Raw genomic sequence first — 21,802 nt, 5'->3', positions numbered from 1 at the left:
GAGGGGGAGGCCCAGAGGCTCAAATAACACCCTTTAAAAACAAATACATTAAAGCCCAAGGGCGTATTTTCCCTCCCAAGTGATGGAGCCCCAGCAGCAGCAGTTTCCATTGACCAACCGAGCACCTAATTCCTGGTGTTGTAGGAGAAAGAGGGCGCCGGGTGACACAGCACCTCACAGGCTGCCCAGAGAGGGGGTGGGTGCCCCATCCCTGGGGGTGTTCAAGGCCAGGTTGGATGGGGCCCTGGGCAGCCTTGTGTAGCTCCAGGCCTGGAGGTTGGTGGCCCTGCCTGTGGCAGGGGGTTGGAACTCTGTCATCCTTGGGGTCCCTTCCAACCCAGCCCAGTCTGGGATTCTCACACAACCACGCTCAGGTTTTTCCACAAATCATTGGTTTATTAGAAAGGTCCTCCCCCACCCCACCCACCCCCCCCCCCATTTTACAGCATATATATATATTTATATATAGATCTTATGTGACAAAGTTAAATACAGTCTGTTTATGCTTGTTAAGTAACGACAGGTTAATTAGTTTTTAGCACTATCCTGGAAGTCAAACCCCCCTGACTGTGGTGTGAAGGGTGCTGGAACACGCATGTTGGATCTAGAAGCTAACGAAGCTCAGCACTGCGACGTTAATACTGTGGCTGTTAATTATTTACAGAGATTGAGTCCCTTTTGGGGGGGGGGGTTGACCGTTGTGTTTCAGTCCAGCCCACTTGAATGCAGAATTTCTTGTTTAAGGAGTGGGGAGGCTCAGGGGTTTTGAGCCTGGGAAGGTCTGGTCCCTCCCTGCCCAGGTCTCCGTGCTGCGCTTTGGGATGGGACACGCTCCGTGTCCCCTGCCTGCTGCTCCCAAGTCAGACCCCCCAAAGGAGCAGGACCTGAGCCTGAAGTACCCAGCTCAGCAGGGATAGCAGCCCTGCTGCAGCAGGAAGAGTTTGTGGCTGGAGGAGCCTTCCAGGGTTACAGTGTTACCCACAGCCAGTGGATGATGCTGGAACACCCAGAGAAACTCCTTAGGGAACAGCACGGGGAGGCATAGCCTTGAGGGATGAAGCCTGAACACCTCTCCCCCTGTGCACCACCATGGGTGAACAGCCATGGATACACCACACCCAACGGCACAGCCGGGCTGGCACCTACAAACCACCCCAAGGGGGAACCAAACCAAAACCCCGGGGCCTGTTTCATTCTCAGGGGGTGAGGAGGATGACACACAACCCCAATTCCTGCCGCTCCCCAGCATCCATTCCTCTACACAGCCACTCAGCAAAGCCAAGGACACTTTGCCATCATCTGCCCAAGGCAAAGCCACCCACCAGCCATTAGCCACCCATGTCAGACACACACACACACACACACACACACACACACCCCTCCTGCCTACTCCAAATCTCCCTGCTGTTCCCCCTCCCTCTCCCACAAACCCCTAACCGCAGGTGATTTTGGGGTTTTTTTTTACATTTTATAGTACATTAAAAACTCCAAAAATACATGGGTTCAATAAAATATACATGCTCCGTCGGTCTGCATCTAGCCCCAACTATAAAGTGGACCTTTACAAGGTGTGTTACTTCACCTACAGCAAATGTATTTACACCAAAGCCACCAGGACAAGTACCACGGAAAGAACCGGCTGTAGAAAATATTATTGCAGTATACTACAAATGTAACCTTCTGTTTGTGTCTGTTTAGAGGAGCTACAAAAAGCAGCATCTTTGTTTTACAGAGTTCAGTGCAATTCTTTACATTTCCCAAAAGAAAAAAAAAACAAACAACCAACCAAAATTCCTATAAATTAAGAAAACCATCGGGCTGACAGGGAAAGGACACGCTTGACAGAGCCTGGGTGCTCCCCAGTTCTCTGTATTGCTTTGATTCCTAATGGGATTTTGCTTCTCTCTCTCATCCCAGTGCCTCTTTTCCAACAGAAGATGGAAGTCAGAGTGATTTTTCTGTCCTCCACGCTGTCTCCGAGAAGAGCACTCAAAGCCCAGAGAGGAATCACCAACCTCCAAACTTCTCCCCAGTCCGGGATATCCAGAAGTCCCCATGGAGGAGAATGCTACTGCGGGATGGAGCTCCTGGTGCAAGCTCCTCTCTTCAGCTTGAAAAATAACATCTTGCTTCCACCTTCATTGCTCACACTGAGAAACACCAAACCCAACCCAACCCAAAGGTCTGAGTACACAGCGACAGGGTGCCAAGAAATCTCCCGTAGCGCTGGCAAACCAGTGCCACCCAGCCTGAGCAGCACTGCCCTTCCATCGGTCCCCTTGCCAGTATCCCCAGCTGTCAGTTACTGAGTGTTTTTAACGCTGATTACAAGCCAGATTCAATCATGCTGACTATTTTAATTAGATGACCTCATTAAAAGGATTTGAGAGACCTATTAGTGTGTATGAAATCTCATTTATCATATACAAGGCGACAGAAGGAAGATGACCAAGTGTAAGAATCCAGGGGGAGGAGGGAGGGAGGGGTGGGGGAAGCCTTTCCAAGTGTCTCACCAGGTCTACGTGTGACATGATTCTTCTAGGACAGAGCTGCTACACGCACGGAGGTGTCAGGGACCAGAGAGTCCCTGGTAGCAGATATACACATCACTTACAGACTGGCCCCAGCGCCAGCCGCTACCCAACCCTCGGGCCTTTGGCTGCTCAAGAGTGAAAGGAAAAGCTCAGGTCTCATCCAGCAGCCGGATCAACTCCAACCTCTTCCCCAAAGGCAAAGTATTCTCCTTCTTCCAAGGGTGCTTCAGCGTGTCCTTCATGTGCCATGACTGGGCGGGTGCTGCAAGTCCTGTCCTGAGAAAATGGGGTGCAGCAAAGGGTGGAGATGCAACGCCGTGGCAGCGGCGGCGGCAGCGGGGCGCGGGGCGAGAAGGGTTGGGTAAAGAGCGTGAGGAACCGGGTGGAAAGTGAAGGGGCCCGGGTGGATAGCGGACGCGGGGATGATGTGGATGGGGTGGCTGGCGAGGAAGGTAGCGGGGTGCCCTGGAATAATCGAGTGGGTCAAGTGGGATAACGAGATAGGCGTCAAGTGGGGCTGGGGTATGTGATGAACCTGAGCGAGAGGCTGGGGGTGGGGGTGAGGGTGAATCCCGATGGCGGCGGCAGCCGCGGCGGCGTGGTGCTGGAGGATGGCATGCTGCACCGTGGTGATGGAGGTCGCGGACGCTGCCGCCGGCTGCTGAATGTGGATGGGCTGGAGGGCGGGCGCTGCCGGTGCCAGGGCTGCTGAGGCAGGAAAAGCCTTCACCTGCTTTGCCAGGAGCTGCTGCTGGATGTGCTGCTGAGCTGCCTGCTGCAGCTTGCTGTACTTCTCCATCTCTTCGGGTGTGAAAGTGATCGGCTGGCTCTCGAGCGGCGCGAGGGAGGAGTCTTCTCCTCCCTCCCGATCCCCTTCGATGCTCGGCTCCCCACTCTGAGGCACGTAGCCAGGAAAGTGCTCGACATCTGGAACTAAGGGCATCATACTGGTTTCCACTGGGACTGGCTGGTTGCCCCCATCCATAGGTTCCAGCCCATCGCCATCACTCGGATCCGAGAGGAAGTTGTGTGGCATGACCAGATCTCCAGAACCAAAGCACTCGGGGAGCGCTGGTGCTTCCAGAGGAATGGATGGCATTTCCACAGCAGGTTCATCACGTTTCTGCTCATCCAGAGCTTTGTCCTGAATTACCATCACTACTTCTTCCAGGAGAGCCTCCCTACCCAATTGAGCCTCCTCCATGCCTTGGGAAACCTCCTCTGAATCAGACAGCTCCTGCTCCTCACCCCTCTCCAAGCCAGAATCATCGTATCGTTTGGAGTTTGGTTTCCGAACGGTCGGCAGTTTCCCAATTAAGGGGAGAACCGGTTTGTTGCCTAAGGAAGGAGGAAGCTTTGGGCCAAAGTAGCCCTGGGGGGGATCTTTGAGCTTTATGCCCACCTTGTTTGCCCCTGCCAGCATCTCGTCGGTGACGCAGGGTTTCTTCTCAACCTTCCTGGACTGAATCTTTTCCAGGAGAAGTTTTGCAGTGACGGAGTTCCTCTCCTCAGGACTGCAGTCGCCTTCTGAGGCTCTCCCTGTGCCAGAGCTGCTGCTGTTTTGGGAGAGCGAGCCAGAGCCTTTCAGATCCTCTCCTTTGCCATCCTCTTTCCTCAGCGACGAGCCTTCGCTTCGACCTGTCCGGAAATAGTGAGGAGACTGCGAGCGATAGATTTTAGACCTGATGAAGTCTCTCCTCCCTGACCTCCTCTCCTGGGGGCTCTCGTGGCCTCGAGAGCCCTTTCTTGAGAGGGATCTCTGCGAGTGGCTCCTGGTGCTGCGGCTGCGATCCCTGCTGTAGCTGCGGCTCCGCTTCCAGCTCCGCCCCGTCACGCTTCGGCTTCTCCTCTTGCTCCGGCTGCGGCTGCAGCTGCTGCTGCGTGTTCTGCCCCGGCTCCTTGTTCTTGACCTGCCTCGAGGGTGGGTTCGGCTCCGACTTCGACTCCTGGACCTGCTCCTACTGGAGCTGTAGTCATCTTCAGAAGAGGAGTACTTGCGCCTCTTCGATCTGTGGTTTGAGCTGTTGTAGTCAGAGTCGTCCTCCGAGTCGTGGGAGCGTTTCGAATGACACCGGGACCTCTCGCTGTAGTCGCTGTAGCTGTCATCCGAGTAACTCCTCCGACGGCTGTACCGGCTGTGGTCCGAGGAGGCATCAGAGCTGGTGGAATAGGACCTGGGAGAGGAGTGCCTCCGCCCCGACCTGGAGCGGCTCCTGGAGTGGTCGCTGCCGGAGTCGTAGTCGTCGCTGTACTGCGAGGGGGACTTCTGCCGGCAGTGCTTCCTGTGGGAGCCCTCGTCGCTGTCGTAGTCCCCGCTGCTCTGCCGGCTCCGGTGGCCGGTCCTGGCCAGAGAAGGAGCCACACACCGTCTCCTGGAAGCAGGGAGCTGCTGCAGGTCAGCCTTGTGTTTTTTACTGCCGTGCTCCGGGCAGGCGTTACCACCATCCTCTTTTTTAACACTGCTTCCCTCTTCGGCAGGCAGAGACTTCCTCTGGGCCTCCTGAGAGCACCACTTTTTCTTCTGGAAGTGGCCACAGTCTTCAGAGAGTTCAGGTTTCAGTGCCCGATCTGATTCAGTAGAGAGAGAAGATTTGGGCTTTTTGTGCCGGTGCCTTTTCCGTTTCTTGGGTTTCTCCTCCCCTGGGTCAGTTTTTCTGCTCTTTTCCTCAGGTTCCTCCTTGTGTTTACGTTTGTGTTTGCCAGACTTTTTGTGCTTCTTTTTCTTTTTGTGTTTATGGGATCTTCCAGATTTCCCCTTCCCAGTCAGGCTTTTCCCCCCTTCCTCTCCCTCTCCCTTAGTAACGCTTCCTAAACTGGATTCCTGCTTGTTTTGGGAGCTGCAGGCGGGGAGAGATTTGCTCTCTGTTTTCAGAGAGCTGCTAGCTACACCTTCTGCCTCCTTGGGTTTGCTCATCTCACCAGATTCAGCACTCTGAAGGTTTTCCTTACAAAGACCTGCTGGCTCCTTAGATTTCTCAGCCCCTTTACCTTTAGCATCTTTGTTACACGAGCGCTTGAAATCAAAATACAGAGGGTTACAACTGTACGAGACAGATGGTTCTGCTTTGGTAAATATGAGAAGCTCTGAAGGCCACTGGAGAGTCGTGCTCTCATCTTTACTCAGAACAGGGAAAAAAGGTCCCGTTGGATGCTTTGGTCCTTCAGCAACATCTTTGCAGCTTGGGACAGGCTGAGCAGCTTCTTTAGCAGCATCTGGCTCGGGGAGGTTGCTCTCGGTAAGCTGCTTGCTCTCCTGTGGACTGGTGTTCTCTGGGAGTTCTTTTAGCTCTGGTTTGCTCTGCTGAGCTGTGGTTTCAGTAGTACTCTGCTCCTTCTGCTGCCCTGTGCTCTCTGCAGCCTTCTCTGTGTGCTTCCCAGGTTTGGGTTTTGGGGAATTACCCTTTTTCACTTCATGGGTGGGTTTTTTGTTCACATTTTCAGCTTCCATTTGTTCGGTTGACTTCATGAAAAGTAGGAATTGAAAATTGGGCTTTACTTTACAGTGGGCTGGGGGAATATAGTGATAGTATTCTGGTTCAACTGCCATTGGTCCATCTTCTCGCCTCATCTTTTTGAGTTTAGATAAGGTAGTGGCTAGAGACCCGCTATCTTTGTCATGTTGGTCATCATCCTCCGCCTTGCCATCAGAGTTACTTGTGCTTTCGCCCTCACCAGACTTCTGCAGGCTCCCAGAATCTGAGGACCCTCTCTCATCAGCTTTTCCTCCATCTGCAGAGCCTGATTCTTCCACGTGGTCCTTGAAAACAGAAGCTATGGTCTCGAGCTTCACCGGAGTCTTCTTGGCAAAGGAAAACGACACGCCGATCTTCTGCAGCGGGGTTCCCAAAGTGCTCTTAATGCCGAAGCTGATGGCTTGTGCTGTCTGTAGGGGCATCTGGCTGGGTGTGACAGTGCCACCCACTTGTCCAGCATTTAGGAAACCTCTGTCCATAGACATCTCTGAAGGTTGGCCAGTTGTCTGGATGAAAGAGCTGCTGTTGGCTGCAGAATCGTCGTCGTCTCCAGCTTCCTCGTCCACAGCCACTGTGGTGGTTCTGAACATGGGTCCACTGCCAGGAGCGCTGTAGGAACGAGTTAAAACAGAGACAGATGACTACATCTGTACACCTCTGGAGCTGGTTTGTGCCTCATCTAAAGGTCTTTTACACATTTCAAGTACTCCCACCTCCAGGCTGCCCAGAGAGGGGGTGGGTGCCCCGTCCCTGGGGGTGTTCAGGGCCAGGTTGGATGGGGCCCTGGGCAACCTTGTGTAGCTCCAAGCCTGGAGGTTGGTGGCCCTGCCTGTGGCGGGGTAGGGGGTGGAACTCTCTGATCCTCGGGGTCCCTTCCAACCCAGACCAGTTTGTGATTCATTGATTCTATGATTCCAGAAAGGTGAGGTAGAATCACATTATGCACCCATTTAATACATCAAGTAACAGAAGGGAAGGTACTGCTGGATAAAGCGAGCTGGGGGTGTGCAGAACTCCCGCTGTAGTGAGTTCCCTCTGACCAAAACCACCACATGAGGCTAGACTGAGGCATGAAGCCCTCAAAACTCACACAGGGTTTACAAGAACAAGAATACCAGCACAGCAAAGGGCTCCAAGGGTGCTTGGGGATCACCTGGACTCACCATTCAGGCTGCCTCCTCTGCTCAGCCAGCTCGTGTAGGCGACGGAGAGCTTTTTCCTGCTTCCTTTCATCTTTCCTTGATCTTGAAGAGACATTGCGAGCAAATTCCCTTTGCTTGAGATCTTTCAACCTCTGAGGCAAAAGAAAGCAGGAACAGGTTAGCTAAAAAGGGTTTGTGGTTCAGCTTCCAAAAGTGTGTGCTGGCTGTAGCATTGAAGGTAGGCTGGAAAGCCCCATCCCCATTTCTTGAGCTAGGATGGAGCAACAGCATCTTAGCTCAACAAACCAAACAGAACACACTGCCAGCCTCCCAGGAGATCAATGGAAAGACAACTGTTGATCCCTTTGGGCTAGGACTTTGAGGCTGGTTGGAGGCATTTCCAGTCAGTGGCACTGGTTTTCTTCAGTGTGTACCATAAAGCAACAAGTGAATTCTGGGGGGTAAAAAACCCACCCCAACAAAACCCATTTACTCTGCTGCTCTTGCAGGGTGCAAATGTACTCGACAAACAGCACAGGGCAGAAGTCTTGATAGCACAGGGCAAAGAACAGAGAGGGATTAGCTGGTGCCAGAGAGTTACCCAGGTGTCACAGCTTACAAAAGCAATGTACAAATTACATTGGAGAAGGTGCCAAAAATCCCATGCAGATGATCCCAGTAAAGCAAATCAATAATCCACCAAACACCACAAACAGCTACTTGTTTTCCTGACAGCAGCTCTGAGATGGTCTCTCAAGAAACAAAATGCACTAAACCACCGTGGGGTCTTTCAGGGTTTCATGTTTTACAGGGCAGAAAGGCTCATGTTCCCCAGGAATCTCACCACGTGAGGAAGCAAACCCAAGGGAATTCAAACGCTGTAACGTCGCTGAGGAAATCTAGATATCCAATTCCCACAGAAGTCGGATATCCACAACTCCAGAAAGTTCTGGAAAGCCCTTGACTCACAGCAGGAGGAAGAGGGGCTGCTGGTTTTCCTTTGGATACACGGGATAACTCACGAGGCTTTCCTGAGAGTGCTACACAGAGGTTTAAATCACACACAGACAGACCTCTACCACCCCCCTGAGGGATGCTTTGGTTTCTTTTTCTGGTGCACAATTTGACACCCTTTCAAAAACCCCAATTCCAGAAAGCATCATGTACCCAGCTTCTGAAAAAGCTTCACTGTTTTCCAGGCATTCCATGAAGGGGCTGAGAGACTAACGGTGCTCAGCAGAAGTCACTGGAGAAAAATCCTCCCCAGGAGATGTACAAATGGTTGGTGAAATCTAAATACACCTTCTGGCTGGCTCAGCATTTTTACTGGAGCAGACAGGCTGGTATACACAGGAACAGCAGATCTGAAAACTACCCCAAAGTTCAAACAAGAGGAATTAAGTTGGCCCAATGTAAAGAGAACATTGCTTTGTGGGAAAGGGGAAGATTTGACAAGACAGAGGGTTCTCTTACCTAATTGTATTCACTAAATGTGGTTGAGTGTTACCAAAACCAAGAGGGGAGGACACACGAAAAAGAGTTACAGCTATAGACACTAGTAGAAAGGAACTCACTCTTGTGATCTGGACTCCAAAATTAGAAGGGTTTGTTTTCAATACATCAGCTGAACACGTCACATCACAGAGAAAAAAACAAAAGAAAGTAAAAATATAACAAGAGTGGAAGAGAGAAAGGAATAAAAATAAAAAGCAAAAAGCAAGCATTACTACACGGGCTGCTGGTGTGTCTGGGAGCTATCCTATGGAGGAGCTGAGCTGGGGAAGCTATGGGACTGAATTTAGGGAGCCTGGAGAAGGAATGGGGGGGACATGCACATACACAGACACGCACAGACACAGCAATGATCCCCCCTGGAACAACAGAGCTACTTTCACCAGGACAAGTAAAGGGCTCAGGGGGTTTTGTGGTGTATGTTCAGTGTTGGATAGTAAATTTATTTTCCAAGAGGGGAGAGAAAAGAAAGAATACAAGTGGACCAAGCAGTGCTATCAGCTTGTTCGTGCTGATCTAAAACGCTCCAGGAATTTCAAGTCACCCAACAGCTGACAAAACTATTTAACTGGGGTTTGATGCCAAGTGTGCAGATCACTCAGCCATTTGGAAAAAAGTATGACCCAGCTATTTACAACTGAAACGACCTGTGACCTTTCACTTTCCAGAGGAAGGTGCAATGGTGCATTTAGAAACCCACCTCCACCCCCTGATGTGGCCTTTAGCACCTCCCCGGGGGGAAAACTGGGCTGGGAGTCGGGATGCAGCTGCTCACAGTGCAATCCTGCCTTTATTGAATGAAAAGACAATTAAATGCCCATTTCCTCCAACCTCTGTCCATCTCTGCTCCCCCAAACCTCCCACTTTCAATTCCTAAATTAGAAGAGGTGAAGCAAATGACCTCACCGGATGGACTGCGACTCCCACATATGCCCCACACCAGCACTCCCCGAGCCTTTGGAGATGACAAGCTGCTACCTGTGGTTTCCAGGCTGCTGAGAATTTGTTACTCCCCAAACTGGGGAAGAGCTGATCTGACTTTACAAAGGACTATGAGATCTCCAGGCTGAGCTGCTTTTTGTCACATTGGGGCCAGAAGGAAGCTGTGTCTCACAGGACAGAGAAGCTCCACCACGGCACCGCGCCGTCTCTCTTTGGGAACACAGAGTACAGACCATGATGGAACTCAGCACCTCTGACTGACCTAAAATGAGGCATCTGTCCTCAGGAAATGATTTCTCAGGTTCCAAGAAACCTGGCTGGACAGCATCACCTTACACAAACACAACCTGGGGTAGGGAGGGAGGGATGACAGGATTTGGGGCCAGAGGAATGGGCACAGGAGGCGATGTGTGCAGAGAGCTGAGGAGCTCTGAGCTTTAACATGGCCAGAACTTTTCAAAACAGCCCTTGATTTACTCGTTCTTCCAAGGCCACAACTGACCCAGGAACTCAACCAAGCCAAGAGCAGAGGATCACAGAATCCCAGAGTGTCAGGTGTTGGAAGGGACCTTGAAAGCTCATCTAGTCCAACCCCCTGACAGAGCAGGGTCACCCAGACTAAATCACACAGGAAATCCAGGAGGGTTTGAATGTCTCCAGAGAATAAGACTCCCCAACCTCTCTGGGCAGCCTGTCCCAGGGCTCCATCACCCTCATGGTGAAAGACTTTCTCCTTATATTCCCATGGAAATAGCTCTGCTCCAGCTTGCACCTACTGCCCCTTGTCCTGCCGCTGCCACCCCTGAGCAGAGCCTGGCTCCAGCCTCCTGACTCTCACCCTTTACATATTTATGAACATTAATGAGGTCACCCCTCAGTCTCCTCCAACCTAGAGAGGCCCAGCTCCCTCAGTCTCTCCTCATAAAGAAGGGGTTCCATTCCCTTAATCATCTTGGTGGCCCTGTGCTGGGCTCTTTCAAGGAGTTCTATGTCCTTCTTGAGCTGAGGGGCCCAGAACTGGACCCAATATTCCAGGTGAGGTCTCACTAGGGCAGAGTAGAGGGGGAGAAGGGCCTCTCTTGACCTACTAACCAGCCCCCTTCTAATACACCCCAGGATGCCATCAGCTGCCTTAGCCACAAGGGCACATTACTGGTCATGGCCACCCTGCTGTCCCCTGGGACCCCCAGGTCTCTCTCCTGTACGCTGCTCTCCCACAGGACAACCAGTTAACTACAGCTATGCCCACCCCCTCCCCAAAACCTAGCTGGGGTGAGGTGACTGAAAGCCTGAAGCAGGATTCTGACTGTAGGAAGAGGAGTGTATCAGAGCAGCAAAATGCTTTTGGTGTCCTCCAGGTCTGAGCCACCCCAGAAAGCCATCTGAACCAAATCAGTATTTAAGCTAGACTTACACTGAGGGCATTTCCATTTAATCCTCAGGCAAGTGCTCGTTAGTCTAATCCCCCCAAATCTCTAAATTACTTTTTGGACCACACCATACGTGTGGGGGTTCACAGGTGGCCATGGGAAGAGGAGAGCCACACAGCTCCCCCCCCTCCCCCCCCAGCAAAGAAATTTAAATAAGAATTTAAAGCAGCCACTTGATCATCCTTGGGGAGCTACTCCACACCTGGGAGCCTTGGGAACCCATCATCTCAGGGTGAAACCAGCCCTTTTAAGTCTTCCCACAGTGCTCAACAAGCCTTTAATTTCTTCTACAGGATGAGGGACACCAACCTGCATGACATCCAACAGAGCTGCACGCTGCTACGGGACACAGAATGAGGAAGCATTTTGTTTCTTGACAGGCAGTGTGTTATCTGAGGAAGCAGAATGCTTTTCTAAGCAACACCACGTTCACAAGCTGCTGGGTGACGGTGACCATGAAGCCAAGAAACACTCTGCTGGCTGAGTCCTTCAGCCTCATCAGTGAGTCCAGGGACCAGCAAAGTGGGACACGAATCACAGACTGACAGACTCACAAAGGTTGGACAAGACCCCCAAGATCATCCAGTCCAACCATCCCCCTACCACCTACAGCACTCACTAACCCCTGTCCCTCAGCACCTCATCCAACCTTCCCTTGAGCACCCTGAGGGACAGTGACCCCACCACCTCCCTGGGCAGCCCGTTCCAATGCCCAACTGCTCTCTGGGAGAAAAAATGTCTCCTCATTTGATCCAACCTGTCCAGGTCTCTCTGGAGAGCCTTCCTACCCCCCAACAGATCCACACTTCCCCCCCAGTCATAAAACAGACTGGTTTGGGTTGGAAGGAACCTCTGAGATCATCTAGTTCCAACCCCCTGCCATGGGGGCACCTCTCCCCAGCCCAGGCTGCTCAATGCCCCATCCAACCTGGCCTTGAAAACCTCTAGGGATGGGGCAGCCACCACCTCCCTGGGCACCTTGTGCCAGGGCCTCCCCACCCCCAGAGTGAAGAATTCCTTTCTAATATCCAATCTAAATCTACCCCCTTCCAACTTAAACCCTTCCCCCTTGTCCTATCACTCCTGGTCCTTCTAAAAGTCCCTCCCCAGTTTGTAGGCAGGGACTTTCTTTTCTTGTAGGCACAAATCACTGGGACTTGAGCAGTTCACCCAAGTTTCCACGTGCCAGAAGCAGTACTGTTTTACCTCCTTCCTTCAGCCAGGTTTTATTAATAGCTGCCACCCACCTCTGCTTTGTAACAAAGAATAGTATTTTAGGTTTCGAGCCCTGATTCTGACAAAGTCACTTGGAAGACTCGATGGGAGTGCAAATCGAGCTCTTCAAGAACAGATCTCATGGGAAACCAACACTCCAGCACAAAGAGAGCTACAGTGATGGGTTATCTCCCCCACAGCATCACTCCAGAGGGGCCAAACCAGCACCAGAGCCACCTCCCCACAGTTCTCTCCAGCCTGAATAAGCTGCACTCTGGTGTTGTTTAAAAGCTCTAGAGATGGCCCATCCCAGGCACGTGAGGGTGGTTAACTAAAAGGAGGACAATCAGGGTTGTAACAGGAAAAACAACCACCTCAGCATGTGCTAAGGCAACAACACAGGGGATTTTGCTGGTGAGACTGTATGGAGGTGAGACCTCCCCAGCACCAAACTGGAGCACGTTGCTTTTCAGGTACACAACCAGCAGTAAATGGATTTTCTCAATTTAAGCTGACAAAACCAGGCAAATTTGCTGAACCAATGCCCATTGGAGAGGCATTCTTTGCCTAAAATTGCAGAGCAGAATGAGATGGAGTTATTCCTGGAATAAATAAAGCAGCACTCAGCTGTGGTGCTTTACCAGACCTGAAGATCCGTGATTTTCCTGACAAACCTGATATTCAGGAGAGGGGAACAGACAGGCTACAGCAAGATCTCTGCCCTGGCTGGAGACAGGAGGCAGCTCGTGACAGCACAATCCCATTAGAGCCAACCCCTCCCCTGCCATTGTTCTCAGGTCTCTCTGCCAAACCCAATCAAACAAAATAATAAGGGACTTTTCAGTGCAGATCTCTGGCTTTCTGCACTCCTGACGTGGGCTTGATTCTTTGCCACAAAAGCTTCTGGGAGTGAACCACTCCATTAGCTATACATGAGCTCAAAGGACAGCAGCCTTTATGATTTTATCTAAGCAAGGCCACAAGCCCTGCTTATTTTTGGTACTCAACATTCCTTGCATGGTCATAAAGGACATAAAAAGAGCAGAGGGGAAATGGGATGCAACTGCAGTTTTATTGTATCTTAATTTCTTCCCTGACACCTTATTTTCAGCTTCGGACAATATACCAGGCTCTGAGGCACTGCAGAGAGCCCAAGCACACAAGGCTAACACAGCTTGGGATCACTATGTCCAGGCCCAGCAGGCTGAAGACTTGTTCTGTTGAGCACTCTCTGTACACAAGTGTTTCCCTCCAAACATGTTTGCCATCAGCAAATGAGCAGCTACAAGTGGGTTCACAAAAATACCGTGGGGTTTTCTGAGGGTGAAGTGTTTCTAGAGTAGAAAAGCCACCCAGGTATCTTGGGGATTGTCTCTTCAGTCTCCTATGTCCAACCTGTGCTTGAAGATACAAGTTTTTGGAAAGCACAAGCCCATTTCTCCTCAAGCCAGAAAGTTGAGGGTTTGATTTAGAGTGCTCATCAACCATAGAAGTGACCATGCTGGTGATTTTATTGTGCTTTAACAGGTCCCTCCTCCTCAGCACTGAAGCAAAGATCCATATGAGGGCATGAAGAGAACCCCAGAACTATGCTCTCAGTTCTGAGTTCTCTTTCCCAAAGACCTCTATGGAAATACATGGCCTTTGTCCTTCTGGAAAGGGAATCTATGCTGAATGAATCACCTACACCTCCAAAGTGCAACAAAAGCTAGATGAAAGCCTGCATTTCAATAGTGATTAGTGTCCTCCCAGTTAGCCTGGCAGCAGCTCACACAGGAACAGGTTTGGTTCTCACACCGAATTCAGAAGGTGAATGTTTTTATTCTGCTGGGTTAGTGAGTCAGTAAACAGCTCAACCCTTTGTTGGGCAAGCCAGTAGGGAAGAGGTGGCCAGGCAAAAGATCCTCTAAGTTCTTGGATGAAGGAAAATAAAAACATCACTTACAGGGAGGATAATTCCAGCCATAATTCCTGCAAGCTGCTCGGAGTGATGAGCAATAGAGATGTGGTTTATTTGATATGGATACACAAACTGGGTACAGCCCCAGATAAGGTGACCCACGTTCATCTTCATGCAAATCTAACGCATTGTATTGATCCAAAACCCAGAGGTGGACTGGGATGTCCCACCTGGAAGACACATCCCACCAACTCCACAGTTTTTAGGACTGTGGGAGCTCTCGAGCATCCAGACACCACACACACAATGCTGCAGGAAAGCTGCACAGGGTCCACCTCCACCATCCATGTTCCTCACTAGCTCAGGAGAAGTTTTCTTTCTACATTCACTGCCCTTTGCATTTGTCTGTTGATTACTATTAATCCATTGAGACTTGGGACTCTGCAACATCAGAGGGAGGTTGGTCCCTCATAAGTTACCAGTCCCTCTGGCTGCCAGACTCAAGTCTTACAGATAAAGCCCTATTAAAGATATCAGTAGCTTTCCAGGGAACAAGAAGTTGTGACATCTATGGTTACAGCCTTTTTCAGTTCCTCACTAAAGGATCTTTAAGGGAACCATGTTTACTTTCCCTCCTGCAGTGCCACCTGCATGAACTCAAGTTGCTTTTAGTCCTCTGGCGTCCCCCGAGGGGGACTGCCCATGGGGTGGGTAGATTGGGTTACTGTTCTTTAAAACATCTGCACTCCTGGGTTCAGGTATCAGCCTATTTAAAAAGGCCAGAGAACAGCATTGCACACCTCCAACAAGACATTTCAAACAGCTCCAAGGGGCCAATGGTTTGAGATGATAAATTTCAGGTTCCTTTCCCAGTTAAGATAATCTAGAGCTACAGCTGTGGGTACAAGCTGTGTTGAGGTCGATTCAGACATCTCCAAATGCTATATGGAACCAGCATAGGCAGGAAATAATAATAATAGTAATAATAAAACCTCCCCTTTAATTGTTTGGTGTTGACAAGTTGGTGGTGGGTCCAAAATCTATCCGGGAGGGATCAGTACACTTACCTATCGTCCCTGTTTCGCAATTATCTTGAGTTCCTTCCTGGAATACAAGACAGTGTCTTTATAACTCGGGAGCAGAAAGGGATCTGAGGGTGGAACATCTATTTACAGGGACAGCCTAATGCTCACTGAGCCACAGAAGGAATGAGCAAACACTTTCATGTCGTGGGCACGTGTAGCTATAAATATTTAAAAGCAGAAAGGATCCCATGGTAATCTGTCCAACGAGCTACCAAAGAGGCACTGTTGCCTCAAGAATTACTGCTGAGGTGACAAAACACTGCAGATAACATACAGTGGGCTGGTTTCCTCTATCTGGGATACCATAATGTCTCATCTTTCCAAGAAAGCAGAGTGATTAGACTTCTCATAAGACAACTTCATGCTTTTCCTCAAAAAAAACCCTTGTTAGCCTTCTTGTCACCTGGCCTCCTTGTCCAAAGACATAAAATGTCAAACAGCACAGTGTTGGTTTGGGTTTGGGTTATTTTAGCTACCTTGTAATTTAGAGCAGCCTGTTAGACATGAGCCTATCCTGAATGGTGGCAAACAACAGAAGGGAGATAGTGTTACTTATGCAAATTGACCTTCATTATTTCTAGGGAGTTTCAAGTTCACTCACTGAACACTGACCCACCAGGCTGACACACATCTCATCATGAAAAAGCTGGCCAAGCCATTTTTTCCCCTGAGTAAAGCATGATTGCTTCTTTAAATCCCTGAGTAAGTAGAAATTAATGCTGTCTGATGTAACAAGAGGTTGAAAGTTCACTTTCTCCCAAGCCTGCCTGAAGTTACTGAGACAAATTATCCAAAAACTTCAATTCCTTTAAAAATAATCAGCTGTCCCAAGCAACTCCCACAGCCTTTACACCATCCTGTGTGCTCCCAAGGCATTTCTCTTTCAGGTCCCTCTTGCACCCCTACTGATGACTCCATTCATCAGGGTGGTTGCTTTCCATGGGTTTGTTTCTTCCACAGCATCTCTAGATGCTAAGAACCTCTCAGCCCCCTATTAATCACCCAAGGGATCTCAACAGGAGCTGACAATCTTACTGCATCACCACACTGCAAGACTGTGACACAACCAGGTCCTTCCACCTCCTAAATAGATGCACAGAGCTGCACTCAAGTTTCACCCAAGTTGATGGAAAACTCGGGGTGAAGCACACTGCTATCAGGTAGCACCACTGCACCACCAGCCCAGACAGAGCACCCTGTTTTCCCAGTACAGAGGAAATGAATGAATTTCTGCTCTTAATTCTGTTAAACCCCAATTCATCACAATGCTCAAACAGAAATTGCCCTGCTGTGAGATCCCCTGGTGAATTTACTCTGAGCTATCTTATCCCACACTTAATGAACACCAAAACCATAATCACACTCTGTAATGCCACATTCTTGTTTTTAAGCTGATGCTTCACTGCTCTTTTACAAGCTCTAGTAGTCTAGTGCACACCCTCCAGAAGTTATCAGCATTTTAATGATTGCATTGTTAGAATTTATGACTAGGAATATAAAAATACCTCCTTTGAGCAATTTCATCTCCAGATGAGCACAACACTGCTATCTGCTGTACATTCACATCTCGTTTAGCAGCTTCAAACAGACCAGGCTAACACAGAAAATGTTATTTCCTCTGCAGCATGGAATACCACAGAAATGCTGTTGTGCATCCCTACCTTGAGACCAAAGCCAGTTCCCCAGATTCTGAATCCACCTTCTCCTGAGGTTCCAGAATCTGGGAAACACTCCTTTTTGTGATTCCTTTGACCCAGCCCTGACTCCCTAGTCTGTTTTCAGTAACACACAGTAATGCACACACATGGTTTATCATCAGTCTCCAAAGTTGCACTGTCTTAAAACCTGATGCAAACTTTGAGCCATCCATATCCACCTGCACCCTTCCCAGTTCAGCACCAGCTCATTCCTGCCCATGGGTCATTCAAAGCCAGGCTCTTTGATGCCAGCAAGTGGGTTGGGTTTTTTGTTTGTCCATTTGTGGGTTTTGTACATGGATGGTGGGCATTAAGTCTTAACCAGTGATGTAAACCACTTATCTCTGGGGTTATCAGGAAAACAGATACACTGGGGGAATTCAGAGTATTAACCACAAACGAGCCCGCTGCGCTGAGCAGAGAACTGAGCCATGTGCTACCAGCACTCCTTTACCTGCTTGTGAGCGTGATCGTAAGAGTTGATGTGGTTGTCAAACTCCTGGTGCTTTTGATACTGCTTGTCACAGAGTTCACAGTAGAAGTTGGCTCTCAGGTCTTCCAAAGCCTTGGCAATTGCTTTTTCCTTGTCAACGTAATCCTGCAAAATTAACAAGAACAAACAAACAAGCTTCTGTTAAACTTCCTGTAAAACAAACCAGATGATGATGGGACTAGTCTGTGAAGAGAGAGTCTTCAAGAAAACCTTAGTGTACACCAGTGATTGGAGGTGAGCAGCTTGTAGGGTACCAAGGGTAACTCTGCAGTACTACCAACCCATCCTCTACTCCAGTTCCTAATGCAGAACACAACCTCTTCATTAGCAGAGGTATCAGGGAAAAGAGACCACATTAAAAATATCTCATGCTGACAACAGGAAGGCAGTTGAGCAGCTACAAGGGGAAAGCCTCCTAGATTGTCTGAGATAAAGAGAGAGGTTCAAAGTCTGGAGCTAACACCTAAACAAAGCGGCAGCTGCCTGCTCCCATGAGGTACACAAAGTCAAGGAAACCCAAGGAAGAATGGTTGCTTTTGGAACAGAATCTTAGAACTTTCAGTGCTGATACTTCCTCCATTTTGAGCGCTAACAGATGTCTGCTTGATCTCAGGGTGTCTGTAATTCAATAGGGAGGAACACAGCTCCATGGCTGGGAAGGCACAGGTCAGAAACCATCGAGCCTAATTCACTTCAGGGTAATTTTAAAGTCTGAGAAATCTTCCCAGGAGGAACGCTGCCTGTTAAGCTGAGCTCCAATACTGTGATTACACAGGGAATGGGTATGGGTAGCTGCCATTTAAGAGGAGAGGGACATCACCTCAGAGGTTGCAGATGGTACATTTTCCCTTTCTATACTTCAACATTTGCATTGGTGCAAAACAAAATGTCCAAGGAAAGGAGAGGTGTCTCACCCCCTCCTTCACCAGAAAGGAAATGAGCAGCTTTGGGATTAGCGGTGGCAAAAGAGCTCTGGGACTCTGGAAATCCCAGTCCCTCCAGTGGCTGTAATGGTTTGAAGCCTGAGTGCCTGGAAAGGAGCCTGTGCTGCTCTATGAGCCCTGTCCCCAGGGCCAAGCCCCAGCCAACACAGACCTGGGAGGAGACACAGACCTGAGAGGAATCGGCAGCTTCTCCCTCTCTCCAGGCAGCTTCAATTACAATCCCACTGGCAAGATTAATAAAACATCACCTCTGTCTACAGGAGAAGGTTTACTTCAACAAGAGGGAAGCATTTATGCTGACTAAAAAAGCAGTTACAAGTGCTGTATGACCAAGTACACCATCCTGACCCAGGCACATACAGCTATTTGCAATCCGCATTTCAACCAGAATAATGAGAAATTATAAGAAAAAAACCAGCCTAACATTTGAGAAAAAGGCATTTAAGGGCTTCCATCTTCAATATAAACTTCTTAGGGGAAGTTTCCTTGCATCAGCAAGGGGACCTGGTGTATCTTTTGAAAACATTTGCTCTGAAAGCTGTTTTCTTTTTAAGATCTTGTTCAAAGCAACACGGTTTATCTCCCCGTTACCACATCAAGCTCACATTAAAATAATACTGCTGAGCATGTTTTCTAGAATGCAAAATTCATGTAAAAAAACTTCAGCACCTGAGGTGAGGGGAAACTGAATGTTTCTATAGTCAAAAGTGGTTTTTATCCCCCTCAATTTAAAGCACTCTTCACCTTCTAAATTCAGAGTTCCTGCTTCCATCTATTACTGGAGGCCCCTTGTTAAAAAGAAAAGTAAAAATCAACAAAACTGTCTAGAGGTTTGAGCCTGAAGCAGGTCCCCAGGAAGACAAGAAATGAAAACAGAGCTGCATGAGATCCACAGAACAATGACATTTAAAGTTCCTCTGAAACCCTGAACAAGCTTCCTGCGCCATGTGTAGGGGTTGGGGTTTTTTTTTCAGCAAGCATCCTGTGGCTAAACAATGAAAACACAGCCATCTGAGTGATCCGAATTTACACAAATAAAGGGAATTAAAGAGCATTTCTTGCTTGTTTCTTGGTTGCAGAGTTATCTGAAATTCCTTTGAGACTCCCTGAATGGCTAATCAGGATGCGGCTGTAGTTGGCAATTACATAATGGGCTCCTGTGGAGCAAGGAAAAAGTAAAAAGCCACACTTGGGTTTCTGTATTAATCTGTGACAATCTCTGCCAGAGCCTAACGATGCAGCATGATACAGCACGCTAATAAAACCCCATCCGAGCTGGGAGAGAGCGCTACCGCTCCACAGCGTCCCTGGGAGGAGAAACGGCAGGGAGAGAACAGGCTGAGAGCAAACTGAGTGTGAAGGGACTACTGCAAATCCCATGGACTCCCCTGTAAATCAGATTCACAGGATCAAAGGGCTTGGAAGGGGCCTCCAGAGCCCATGGGGTCCAACCCCCTGTCAAAGCAGCTCCCTAGGACAGGTCACACAGGTCGGTGTCCAGACGGGGCTGGAATCTCTCCAGAGAAGGAGACTCCACACCCCCTGGGCAGCCTGTCCCAGGGCTCCCTCACCTTCACTGGGGAGAAGTTCTTCCCCATGTTGCTGTGGAACTCCCTGTGCTCCAATTTGAGGCCATTGACCCTTGTCCTGTCCCCACAGACACTGAAAAGGGGATGCCCATTTCCTCTGTGTCCCACACTTCAGATATTGCATTCATAAGGTCCCCCCTTAGTCTTCTCCAGGCTGAAAAGTCCCAGCTCACTCAGCCTTTCCTCACAGGGGAGATGCTCCAGGCCCTTCAGCATCTCTGTCCCTCCTCTGGACTCTCTCCAGGAGATCCCTGTCTTTTTTATCCCAGGGAGCCCAGAACTGGACACAACACTCCAGGTGGAGCCTGACCAGGGCAGAGTAGAGGGGGAGAAGGGGGTTCATTTTTATCATTAAATAAAAGATAAGAGCCTTTGGCGTACAAAAAGCCCCCCAGGTTTTGTAAACCCTATGGAAATACACAACAGGTATTAATTTATTTCTCTTTTACTGCTGTCTGAGAACTTCTTCCAAAGAGACACAGCCCACTGACATCTCAACACCAGAGCAGTGACGTGCCTTCCTAAGGACAGCAGGATTTATGTGACAGTATCGTAACACACTACCTACTGCTTGCTCAGCAACAACAGAAGATCCACTTCAACTTCCAGTCAGCAGCTGCCCATCTAACATGTCAATCTGCAGATTCTGCCCTGAGAACTGGGCAGGCTCACTAGAAAAATCTGGCAGCCTCAGGTCTAGGGAAGGAAACAGTTTGCTCACCCTACTGCTCTTTCCAGACAAAGCCCAAAGCCCTGCTGCTATCCTGTAGCTCTTAAGCAGCTAAACAAACATCAAGGTTAATTCCAGGAAGTGAATAACCAGTCTGTTAAAATAGAAATACAATGAACGACACCAAAACCCCAGAAATACTTAATCCCTGCTCCCCTTACCACAGCCTAACGAGAAGAGCTCAGCCCACAGGAGCCTGGATGTTATAATGCCCCCATCACAGTACCTTGTATTTCTGCCTCAGCTCCTCGGTGTCTTCTTTCTCCACCTCCAGTACACGCCTCCGCTCAGTGGCATCTTCGGCGTAGTCGAGCTTATTTAAAAAGAAGATAAGAAAAATGAGAAGATGCAACTTGTCCCATAAATCCTTTGCACTGCTGAGACTGCCAGAACGTGTGATTTGAAAAAAAGATGAGGTCTGAAACAGAATCTTTGCATGTTGTACTTCACTTTCCCCTCTTTTCTCATCCCACATGCAAAGCGGTTTATTAACCCTCCCGAGGAGAAGGCTCCTGGCAAATCCCAAAGCCCAGGAATTTTGGCTAGCATCCAGACCACCAGGCTCAGGTACCCACAGGCAAAGACAGTGTGTGTTTTGAGAAGTATTTTCTTACTGTGTTGGTTTAAAGGAAGTTTTTCCTTACTTTGGATGCACAAATTCCCACTTTTAAATGTCTTCCATCTCCCCAAGAGCCGTGCAAAGAGCAAGAGGGTGCAGGGCAGGAGCCAGGTGAGCTTACCTCCATCTCCATCCTCCCCATGCCCATGACATCGTACTTGACGACGATAGGGATGGGATCTGTCCTCCCTGTAAGAGGAACACACAGAGAGGCGGTCAGCGGCCGCTCCATCGTCACAGCTCGCTTTACACATTGGGTTTGGGTGGTTAGAGATCTTGCCTTGGAGTGCAGAGACCAGAAAGCTACAGTGAACCAAACACAAGCCATTCTCACAGCTTACAGCCAAACCTGCGCCTCAGCTCCAGCCTGCTCACAGTTAGATGCACCCCCAGTACTGATCAACAGTATTTTCTGAACATTAACATGAAATATTCTTGAGGTTAATGTTCAACCACGACAGGTCCTAGGGCCGGGCCCTTAACAGGACTTGAGGAAT

The 21,802-nt window shown here is 49.3% G+C and overlaps 1 protein-coding gene across 1 annotated transcript; it reads right to left on the bottom strand.

Moving 5' to 3' along the window:
- Positions 1 to 437: 437 nt before the first annotated feature.
- Positions 438 to 21,484, bottom strand: GPATCH8 (G-patch domain containing 8). Its single transcript, XM_084275436.1, has 5 exons — positions 21,427 to 21,484; positions 20,913 to 20,999; positions 17,385 to 17,528; positions 7,171 to 7,301; positions 438 to 6,616 (listed from the first exon to the last, which is right to left on the bottom strand). The coding sequence occupies exons 1-5, from the start codon at positions 21,451 to 21,453 to the stop codon at positions 2,773 to 2,775; spliced, it is 4,233 nt and encodes a 1,410-aa protein (XP_084131562.1). The 5' UTR covers positions 21,454 to 21,484; the 3' UTR covers positions 438 to 2,772.
- Positions 21,485 to 21,802: the final 318 nt, after the last annotated feature.

Source organism: Gallinula chloropus, assembly GCF_964237585.1.
Source record: "Gallinula chloropus genome assembly, chromosome: 26".
NCBI lineage: Eukaryota > Metazoa > Chordata > Aves > Gruiformes > Rallidae > Gallinula > Gallinula chloropus.
The sequence above is the reverse complement of the archived record's forward strand: the minus strand, read 5'-3'. Positions and strand labels throughout refer to the sequence as shown.

Bases quoted from the DNA above. Each gene is read 5' to 3' on its own strand.
- GPATCH8 (XM_084275436.1), bottom strand. From the start codon at position 21,453: ATGGGCATGGGGAGGATGGAGATGGAG. The intron at 17,529-20,912 runs GTACTGTGATGG...TTAATTTTGCAG, and splicing joins AGCTGAGGCAGAAATACAAG to GATTACGTTGACAAGGAAAA. The intron at 6,617-7,170 runs GTGAGTCCAGGT...TCGTTCCTACAG, and splicing joins CAGAGGAGGCAGCCTGAATG to CGCTCCTGGCAGTGGACCCA.